The 10,383-nt window shown below is 51.7% G+C and overlaps 1 protein-coding gene across 2 annotated transcripts; it reads left to right on the top strand.

Annotated features, from left to right (window-relative positions):
• Positions 1 to 1,998: 1,998 nt before the first annotated feature.
• Positions 1,999 to 10,063, top strand: CUNH1orf158 (chromosome unknown C1orf158 homolog). 2 transcript variants are annotated; one of them, XM_040987669.1, is made up of 4 exons: positions 1,999 to 2,109; positions 7,171 to 7,284; positions 8,761 to 8,938; positions 9,882 to 10,063. In XM_040987669.1, the coding sequence occupies exons 1-4, from the start codon at positions 1,999 to 2,001 to the stop codon at positions 10,061 to 10,063; spliced, it is 585 nt and encodes a 194-aa protein (XP_040843603.1). The 2 variants fall into 2 exon arrangements, with proteins under 2 accessions (XP_040843603.1, XP_040843604.1); XM_040987670.1 differs by lacking the exon at positions 7,171 to 7,284.
• The last annotated feature ends 320 nt before the right edge of the window (positions 10,064 to 10,383 follow it).

Consider the following 10,383-nt stretch of genomic DNA (forward strand, 5'->3'; position numbering starts at 1 on the left):
AACAGAACATATGGACAATTACCCCCAGCCAAATGATGACAGCAAATATCTGGGTGAATGGAGACTCTTAAGGTCAACTAAGTCAGCCAATAGACATTGGAAGGGATTCCTCATCTATTGATCAGTGAGATTGACAACATTTTGGAACTATCGCATCTGCCTGGGTAGAACCTTTGCAGCATGTGCCACATTGTGACCCTGGGTTGATGCTGGGTGGCCTTTCCCCATCCTCGGGTACTGGGATGGTGCAAGGCTCAGGATAGACTATCCCCTTATCTCCCCTCTCCCCTCAGAAATGGGAAAAAGAAATAGACAGTTTGGAAACAGTGATCACACCCACTACTCCCTAACCCTAGATCCTTCCCACCCTGATCGACTATGTAAATATCATCTACAATAATAATAATAATAATAATAATAATAATAATAATAATAATGAAGTAGACTGACACAGGACAGAGTCCCTGCACTTTGCCTGGAGCCTGTCCCATCTTCTTGGTCCCTGTCATGCGCAGACCATAGTCACGCCCAGCAAAGATTTACTCTATGGCACAGCTGCCTGGTCTTTTCCTGCCCCAAGTTGGTTTTAAGCTAACATGAAAAGGTTCCTGTTTTTTAAATTTTTTTATTTGTATGTTCTCTGAGCTGCCCACAAACACCAGCTCTTGTCTGCCCCAGCAGAGACAGTGAATGCACAGGGTTCTGCTTCTGTCATGTGGTCACGTGCTGGCGGAGGTGGCATGGCAGCCATGTTTAACAGTGGCAGAGTATTTATTTATATGGCTGCACCAGGGCCCTCTGATAATGGATATCTAGATGGTTCTTGGTTTTGTTTTGCTTTTTAATCTAACAGACAAGCAAACTAATGAACTGGTTCCAGTAAACTGAGCCCTGTGTGGATGGGTCCCCGCTGTGGTCACTAATGCATGGCAACCCCAGCTCAGCACGCAAAACACAGGGCGTGAAATGGTTGTGCTGGAGATAAAAACTGACTGAGCTAAATTACATTGGTACAAACAGAAAACAACCTGGGTCAGCATGGTGGTTTAGCTGATTAAGCTGCTGCCTGCAACACTGGCAGCCCATGTGAGTGCTGGTCAGATACAGCCCTCTGCTGAAGCACTGGGAAGGCAGCAGAAGGTGGCCCGAGTGCCTGGGCCCCTGCCACCCATGTAGGAGACTTGTCCGGAGTTCTAGGCTCCTGACTTTGGCCTCACCCCACCCTGGGCCTTTGTAGTACATCTGTGGAGTGAACCAGCAGATCTTTCTCTATAACTCTGCCCTTCAAGCAAACAAGTAAGTCCTCGTTTGCTTTATTAAGTCACAATTCTTCTGACAGTCCCTTAGGCCAAGTGGCAGAGTGGCAGTATTGGGAGCCCATGGTTTAGGGCTGAATCAGAGTGGGCTTAAATTCCAGTTCTCTTAGCTGGTAACCGTGTTATTTTGGCACCTATTTAATCTCTACTGCAGTATCTTCCTCTGTAAGACGGGTACAGTAATGGTACCTGCTCCAGTGCTGTGATGACTGAGAGAGATTGCAAATGTATGTCTTAGCCTGGGCCTGGCACATCTGATCAGAGCTTGCTACACAGTAATGCTGAACTCACTTCACTGTGAAACGTCAGCAGGGACAGCATCCTTCCTGGGCGACAGCGCAGAACTCAAGTCCTTCTGTGACCACTCCTGTGGTGGTGGCTTTGACTTTACTCCTGCAGAATCCACCACGCTGCCACCTAGAGTGTTTATTCCCAGAGTCTGTCACCATGGAGACAGTCAACAGTAGAGAATCCAAGATCCTGGCTCCGCTGTCTCGGGCTGAAAGTGGACTCTCAGGGCCTGTGGATCCCCTGAAGCCAGCAGGTGTCATCCACTGCTCACGCGGGAAAGCAGCTGAGCAGCAAGACAAGGCATCTGTGACTCAGCTACTCCTAACGTCTGCCGTTCCCGGAAACTGCACGCTGGGTCAATAGTCAATGACACCTGGGACAGAGCCTCAGCATGTTCTGGATGGCAGTAAGTCCACAGTCATTCTCTACTCCAAGCTGGCAGATTGAAGCCAAGTATTCAACCAGAGTGCTCACCGGAAACTGGGTGGAAGAGAGGAAGAAGGTAAGGAGGCAGAGGGGCTGGGCAGAGGACTCAGAGGAGGCCGACAGGCAGAGGCAGAGTCAAGTCCATTATTGCTTTTAAGTCAAGGGCAACAGATGGCTGCTTCCCGAGAACAGGGCACTGAGGTCCTTGTGCTTTGCATTAGGGGGTCGGAGGCGGCTACATAAAAGCAATCATCAAGATCCCTGTTACATGGGGAGGGGTTGGGGGACTCCCAGAGCCTATGAGACAGTGTCACATAATGCAATGTAATCAATAAAAAATAATTAAAAAAAAAAAAAAGATCCCTGTTAAGGAATGTTAAGTCAGACTGGCTTTCAGGAAAGTGTGCCTTGGCAGTTGGATCTTCTTAGTCCCCCATTCCTTTGCAACTTGAGTTGATTGATGCACACCTACTCTCCCTGGTTTAATCCTTCCCAGAGTGTGGTACCCACTGAGCCAGGTTCGACACTGTTTTCATTGATGTCTGAGGATGCTCTTTGGCACCTGTTAGGCAATCTTGCCTGCTTGTGTATTTTGATGCTTACTTGCTTTTTTTTTTTTTAAAGATTTATTTATTTTTATTGGAAAGGCAGATATACAGAAAGGAGGAGAGACAGAGAGGAAGATCTTCCATCCAATGGTTAACTCCCCAAGTGGCTGCAATGGCTGGAGCTAAGCCAATCTGAAGCCAGAAGCCAGGAGCTTCCTCTGGGTCTGCCACATGTGTGCAGGGTCCCAAAGCTTTGGGCTGTCCTCGATTGCTTTCCCAGGCCACAGGCAGGGAAGCAGGGCTGCCGGGATTAGAACCTGTGCCCATATGAGATCCCGGTGTGTTCATGGTGAAGACTTTAGCCGCTACTCTATTGCGCTGGTCCCTGATGCTTACTTTCAAAATGAAGCAAATTGTCTGCCGATGTGCCTTTATGTTTCCTTCCCCTGCCCTGGCACAAGCAAGAGTTGTGCAATTCAAATTACATTTCCTTACTCAATCGATCAATTTTGCTCCTTAGAACAGAGCTGGCATTCTGAGTTATTCCAAAATGAAAGAACGGCAAATGTATCCTTTGTGCTTGAAACTGGGCCAGCAAAACTGAGCCACTTCAAATCTTTCAGAGACATCCAGACATCTTCATGTCTTCTTGGGGGATGAACAAAGAGGGTGAGGCTCTAAAAAAATTAAAGAGTCATGTTTATGGGGGAATCAGAAAAGGCACACGTAGGCCAGGCAGGATATATGCCCAGAAAAGGCTGTGAGTGCCTTAAACCTTCAAAAACCAGGAAAGCTGCTGTTTTCTCAAATGCTCATTTTTCTACAAAAATTTGTAAAGCTTACAAAGATGTAGGAAAGCATAGCCCATTCAAAGGAAGGAAACAGAGTATCAGAAACTTTCCATGAAGAAAAAAAAATAATAAAGTACTTAAATATACACAGAGTGCCTCGAGAAAATTCCAAGCAAAGAACTGCAACAAATCAAAAAGACAATGAAAATATGAAAAAAGATTGAAATTTTGAAAAGGGCCCAGCATGATGGCTCAGTGGTTAAATACTTGCCTTGCTTGTGTCGGGATCCCATATGGATGCCGGTTGGTGTCCTGGCTGCTCCACTTCCCATCCAACTCCCTGCTTGTGGCCTGAGAAAGCAGTGGAGGATGGCCCAAAGCCTTGGGACCCTGCACCCAAGTGGAAGACCTGAAAGATGCTCCTGGCTCTTGGCTTCGATTTGGCTCAGCCCCAGCCTTTGCAGCCAATTGTGGAGTGAACCAGTGGATGGAAGCTCTTTCTGTCTCTCTTTCTCTCTGTAAATCTGACTTTCCCATTAAAAACAACTAAATTGAAAAAAAAACATTAAAAAAATAATAGTATAATATGCCATGTGGGAATATTAAAGGTAAAATTATATTAACTTAATTGAAAGTTTCAATAGTGGGGTTCAATTGCAGAATGAGGCAGAATGAAAACCTAGGCAGGATGAAGAGAGTGAGCAAAGCCCTAATGACTTCCAGGGCATTATTGGGAAGATTAATATATGCATTCATGAAATTACAGAAGAAGAAAAACAGAGAAAATTCAAGCAGATAATCTGAAAAATAATGGTCCAAAATTCCCCAAACTTGAGCAGATACAATGATGTGCAAATCCAAGAAGTTCAATGATCTCCAAGCAGGGTAACGCCAGAGACCCACTTTGACATATATTATAATCAAATAAAAAAATAAACACAACAGAATATTTTTTATTGGAAAGTCAGATATACAGAGAGGAGGAGAGACAAAGATCTTTCATCCGATGATTCACTCCCCAAGTGAGCGCAACGGCCGGTGCTATGCCGATCCTAAGCCAGGATCCAGGAGCTTCTTCCGGGTCTCCCATGCGGGTGCAGGGTCCCAAGGCTTTGGGCCATCCTTGACTGCTTTCCCAGGCCACAAGCAGGGAGCTGGATGGGAAGTGGAGCTGCTGGGATTAGAACCGACGCTCATGTGGGATCCCGGTGCGTTCAAGGTGAAGACTTTAGCTGCTAGGCCACGCCGCTGGGCCCAAAAGAATATTTAAAAAAATAATAGTTACTTTACTTGTTCACACACACATATATAGAGACAAAGAAAGAGATTTTTCATCTTCTGCTTTGCTCCCCAAATGGCTACAATGGCCTGGGGCTGGGCCAGACCAGGGATTCCATCTGGGCCCTCTTGTGCCTTCTTCTGCTACCCTCCCAGGGGCATAGCAGGGAACTGGACCGGAAGTGGAGCCACCGGGACTCAAACCTGCATTCCTAATGGAATGCCAGTGATGTAGGGTGGTGGCTTAATGTGCTTGTACCACAGCACAGGCCTGCCCCCAGGAAAGAATCTTGGAGCAGCTTGTCAGGTTTGGGGTGTCCTCAGTAGGATTATCAATGGACCCAGAAGGCAGTGGGATGATATATTTAAAGCGCTCAGTGAAGAAAAATAGCCAACTGAGGATTCTACATGCTACTGTTCTTTAAAAGTGGGGGGGAGAAAACATCTTTGCAGGTAAACAGAAGCTGGCAGGGCTCATTACCGGTGCAACTGCCCACAAGGAAGGTTACACTTGTTCAAGCGGAAATGAAATGATGTTAATTATTAAAGCCACGTGAAATAGATCACGTTCCTTGACAGAGATAAGCACACTGACAGCTGTAAGATCTGCTGTTACGACAGTTTTGGTTTGTGATTTTATTCTTCATTTTCCACATATTTTTAAAAAAAACGCACATACAAATCTCGAAATCTGTGTCAATGTACCCTATATGTAAACATGTAATTTTTCATATTAAGAACATAAAGTTGGGGAGGCAGATTTATGAAGGCATAGAATTTTGTATGTGATTTGTTGGTATCCATTGACAGATTGCTGTAACTCAAGGCTTTCTTGTAATCCTCATAGTAACCACAAAGAGATGTCCATAGACTACGCAGAAAATGGAATCAAAATGTTTGTCTACACAAAACATTAACTTAGCATCAAGGCAGACAGGAAGAGAGGGAATAACGGACAAAAAGCTGCAAGACATGTACAAAGCAGATAATAAGATGGCGCAATAAGCTCATCTCTATTCATAATTACTTTAAATGTAAAATGATTAAATGTCCCAGCGGAAGACATAGCTTACCAGAAACCTTAAGAAATAGGATCAGGCTGGGCCCAGCACAGTAGACTAGTAGTTAAAGTCCTCACCTTGCATGCTCCAGGATCCCATTTGGGCTTTGGTTCTAATCCCGGCAGCTCCATTTCCCATCCAGCTCCCTGTTTGTGACCTGGGAAAGCAGTCGAGGACGGCCCAAAGCCCTGAGACCCTGCACCCATGTGGGAGACTCGGAAGAGGCTCCTGGCTTTGGATCAGCTCAGCTCTGGCCGTTGTGGCTGCTTGGGGAGTGAATCAATAGGTGGGAGATCTTCCTCTCTCTTTCCTCCTCTCTGTATATCTGACTCTCTAATAAATGGGATTCACGAAGGTGGAAACGATGGGCTGGTGTTGTGGTGCAGTTGCTTAAGACAGCACCTGTGCTGCCGGCATCCCACGTCACATACAGCACGGGTCTGAGTCCCCGGCTCTCTTGCATCGGATCCAGCTCCCCGCTAGTGCACGTAGAAAGGCGTCGGAAGATGGCTCAGGGAACCCACATGGGAGACTCAGATAGGGTTCCTGGCTCGTCTTCAGCCTGGCCCAGACCCAGCTGCTGTGGCCACTTGGAGAGTGAAACAGTGAATGGAAGACTTTTTAAAGTAAGTATATAGGTAAGTAAGTAAATAGAAATATGAGCCTGGCATAATGGCTCAGGGCTAAATGCTCACCTTGCAAGCACTGGGATCTCATAGGTGCACTCCCTGCTGCTCCGCTTCCCATTCTGCTCCCTGCTTGTGGCCTGGGAAAGCCTTGGGGTCATCCTCTCATGTGTGAGATCCAGAGGAAGCTCCTGGCTCCTGGCTTCAGAACGGCACAGCTCTGGCCGTTGTAGCTATGTGGGGAGTGAACCAGTCAAGGGAGGATCTTTCTCTCTGTCTCTCCTTCTCTGTAAATTTGACTTTCCAAGTGTGACAATGTGGATGGATCTCTGAGACATTACGCTGAGCAAAATCAGTCAGGCAGATACCGTGTGCTCCCATTTATGAGGCAGCTGTAACAGGCCAAGCCATAGGTAGTGGGAGCAAGCAGAATGGCCAAAGTGTTTGCTATCCTGCGAAGGTTAGGAAAGCCATTGACGTGTACGCCGGCAGTGGCTAGAATGGCAAGCTGTAGGTTGTGCTCATTCTGCTGTATTACCTTTTAAGAGAATCAAATGAGGAACATAATTTAATGTGAAAGAGAGAGCGTGAGCAATAGAGGCAAGACCTAGGGAGGAAGGGAATGGGGAAGGGGCGCAGGTGAGGGGGGTGAGGAGGGAGGCAGGTGGGGGGCAGAAGCCAGCAGGGGGGCTGGTGGCCTGGGAGGGGCGTGCAGACCAGCTGGGTGCAGGCGGCTTGTTCCACACTTACCCTGATGGTCTGCCAGCGGCCCAGCAAGGGGCGGGGGACCTGAGGGCAGCTCAGGGGTCTTCTCCAGTGTCCAGTCTCCCCAGTTCACCAGGGCCACTGAGACGACGCCTCCGAGCCTCTACAGAAAAGACTACGTCCCCATCCTGGGCCACCAGCCGGACCTGATCTCCAGGTGGTATGGGAAGAGGAGAATTGAGGTGAGAGAGCGAGCGGGGGTCCCCCCTTGGGTCGCGTCTCAATAAGGGGCCCAAAGGGCAAAGCTCAGCAAGTCCAGCTTCAGGTTGCCTTTGCTTGCTGGAGTTGTCCGTTGATCTTCTGCTGTCCGGGACCCACGGCAGTAAGAAACAGCGGTGGATTTTCAGCTCTGTGCTGGCAGCCCTGCACCAGCTGATGTCAGACCAGCAGCCTCAGACAATGTCGAGGTTCAAGAGCAGCTGCCTGTCACCATTAGGACGATGCAGGCAGCCCTGGGCCACACTGGTGTGTGTAGACCATGCTGCATGCTGGCAGCCTTGGGCCAGCTGATGCCCCAGGCCACTCCTGCAGCCTCAGATCATGTGGCAGTTCCGAAGCAGCTGCCCGCCACCATTAGTGCGCACTAACACACAAATCAGTCAGAATCTATACTCTGTGCTCCAACAGGTTGCAGGGTGAGACCCTCGCCAGCTCTCCTGACCTCTGGACCCCTCACGGCTCTGCCTAACGGTTTAACCCACAGCCTGGCGAGTACAAACACACTCACACTCCCAGGCCATTACACAGGCACATTCATTTCTGCCCATCTGTGCGCTGGGGCCCAGGCAGCCTGGGCACCATCGGTGCTCTCGCCTGCTCCCCGTCGCCCTGTATTCCTGGCACAGCCCACCTCTCTCCTCTCCCTTCTTGGGCACCTGCTCTCCACATTAATCAAGGACAACCTCTCTCCATTGTTTCCCTCCTGTGCTGGTCCCCCAGGCAGGGCATGAACCGTTGGCATTGCAGGGTTAGGACACCCATGGACACAGTGAGCAGCTTGCTTGAGTGTCCCTCTTCCACTGACAAACTCCAGAGCCCTCACACATTCTGGCTGCTGCCTTCACCCACCTTGCCCACAACAGGCTTGCGTCTCCCCTGCCCCAGCTCCTCCCAGGGCCAGGCATTGGGCAGCCAGATGCCAGAGCCAGCAGGGATCACAGCGTCCAGGCCTCACCTGCTCCCGCAGGCCACCTTGCCTGTCCCATCCCGTCCCGTGGTGAGCTCAGGAAAGTCCTGGGTCCCCGGCCTCCTGCTGACCTGGTGCTCCCCCGTGTGGTCCTGCCTGGCATGGCTGCCCCTTTCAAGCCCTGGCCTTCACAGGTGTGTCATCAATCAAGACAGAGGCACCGGGGACCCTGAGAGATGTGGTGTCAGCTCTTGCGTAGTAACCAGGCACCAGTGCCAGGCTGGCTACCACCTTCCCACCAGCCTTGCCAAAGGCGGTGGGCTTGAAGCCACTTCTGGGGTGGGATTTCATGAAGGTGCACAGCAGGGCAGCTCAGACTCTCCCCCCATGTAGAGGGGTATCCTGGTGGCCACTGCAGGCTGGCCACGGGGAGGCATGGCCTAGGCTGGGGCCAGGGGCGGCTCTCACAGAGGGCTGCCTGCACTGGCTGGGACACGCCTGGCTTTGCTCAGTAACATGTCTGTCCTTCCAGGGGCTCCCATACAAGCACCTGATCACCCACCACCAGGAGCCCCAGCACCGCTACCTCATCAGCACCTATGACGACCACTACAACCGGCACAACTACAACCCCGGCCTGCCCCCGCTGCGTACCTGGAGCGCCCAGAAGCTACTGTGGCTGCCGGAGAAGGCTGACTTCCCACTTCTCGGTACCTGAACCCCGGGGCTCGGTCAGCCACGGGTGTTGAGGCCCCTGGGGCTGAGCCTCCAAGTCAACTCTGCAGAGGGACCCTCATAGGTCCTCAGGGCGCCTGGTCCCAGCAGAGCACAGCAGCAGGATCAGTTTGTTGGGAACATGAGCCTTGGTCCCACCTCCCCTCCGCTCTGCCTGCCGGTCCCAGGGCTGCCACCTGTCTCCTCCTGTGTAGGGAGGCCCACGCCTGCACACCTTACCCACAGCACGAGTGACAGGGACAATGTCACTGCACCCTCGCTGGGGGAATGGTGACTGGTTATTTCCCAGGCACAGTTCTGGGGCGGAAGCGCCTAGGGACATCTTCCTGGAAGGCTTGCTCCCTGGGGGCTGATGTGGACAATGAGTGGGATGTGTGAGACCCTCCTGCAGCTCACTGGCGCCCCCTTGGGGTGAAGGGGCATGGTCTTTCTGGAGGCTGAAGTTGTGTGAGGCAGCCAGGGGAGAGCATGCCAGGGGAGGGAACGGCAAGGGGTAAGACCAGCATGGAGGGAGACCAAGGAGGGGCCTGTCTTCCTGCTGAGGTGCGCATTGGCAGGAAGCCGAATGGGGGGACGGGGCAGCCAGGAATCAAGACTGGTTCTTTGATATGGGATTCCATGGCATCCCAAGTGGTGACTTCATCATCGTGCCAGACGCTGCCCCTGAGTAGGCGACCTGGGTCACTGACACAGCCCACTCTGCTAGGGTGGGACATTTATCCAGCACCCACACCCACAGACCACCCACCACACCATGGGACTCACCTCACACTCACTGCTGGCCGGCTCAACTCAACACTCATTCCCCTACAAGGCCATCGATTCTCTTTGGTGCCCAGCCCTCCTGAGTCCCTGACAGCGCTGGAAATCCCAGGACGCCCAGCATCCCTGTTTACTCAGGCCCTGCTTTCCTTGCAGCCCCGCCCACCAACTATGGCCTCTTGGAGCGGCTGAAGGGGAGCTGGCTGGCGCCCAAGGCTGGCCCCAGGCAGAGCGTCTACACCTCGTCCTACCCCTGGCCGCCGCCGTGCGCCCTGTCCAGGCGGGAGCATGCCATCCCCGTCCCTCCCCCACGCCTGCACCCCATCCCACAGTTCTGAGAAGTGTGCCCCAGTCTGAGGCACGCAGAGACCCAGGCCGACTCGGGGAACGGGTTCCCCAGCAAGCAGTGTGCTCCTGTCTTGTCCACCCCATTAAAGCTCTTTGATGCGACAGCAGCGCCACCTGGTGGTGCGGAGGACGGACGGGCGCTGCAGGAGGAAGCCAGAGGGGCCCTTAGCTAAGCTCCACCTCGTGGTTTCCTAGGAGGGGAGACTGAGGCACAGGGAGGGGTCACGTGACTCCATTCCTACCTGTGCTCGCCACCCTGCAGGTGCCACCAAGGAGCCCGCTGGCCCAGTGGGAGGCATGGATGTGCTTT

This window comes from Ochotona curzoniae, unplaced genomic scaffold (assembly GCF_017591425.1).
Source record: "Ochotona curzoniae isolate NIBS_2020 unplaced genomic scaffold, NIBS_Ocur_1.0 contig_4792, whole genome shotgun sequence".
Classification (NCBI taxonomy): domain Eukaryota; kingdom Metazoa; phylum Chordata; class Mammalia; order Lagomorpha; family Ochotonidae; genus Ochotona; species Ochotona curzoniae.

What these genes read in the sequence shown, in the direction of transcription:
- CUNH1orf158 (XM_040987669.1), top strand. Translation starts at nt 1,999, where the DNA reads ATGTTCTGGATGGCAGTAAGTCCACAGTCATTCTCTACTCCAAGCTGG. An exon ending in ATGGGAAGAGGAGAATTGAG is followed by an intron (nt 7,285 to 8,760) that starts GTGAGAGAGCGA and finishes CTGTCCTTCCAG; the next exon opens with GGGCTCCCATACAAGCACCT. An exon ending in GGCTGACTTCCCACTTCTCG is followed by an intron (nt 8,939 to 9,881) that starts GTACCTGAACCC and finishes CTTTCCTTGCAG; the next exon opens with CCCCGCCCACCAACTATGGC.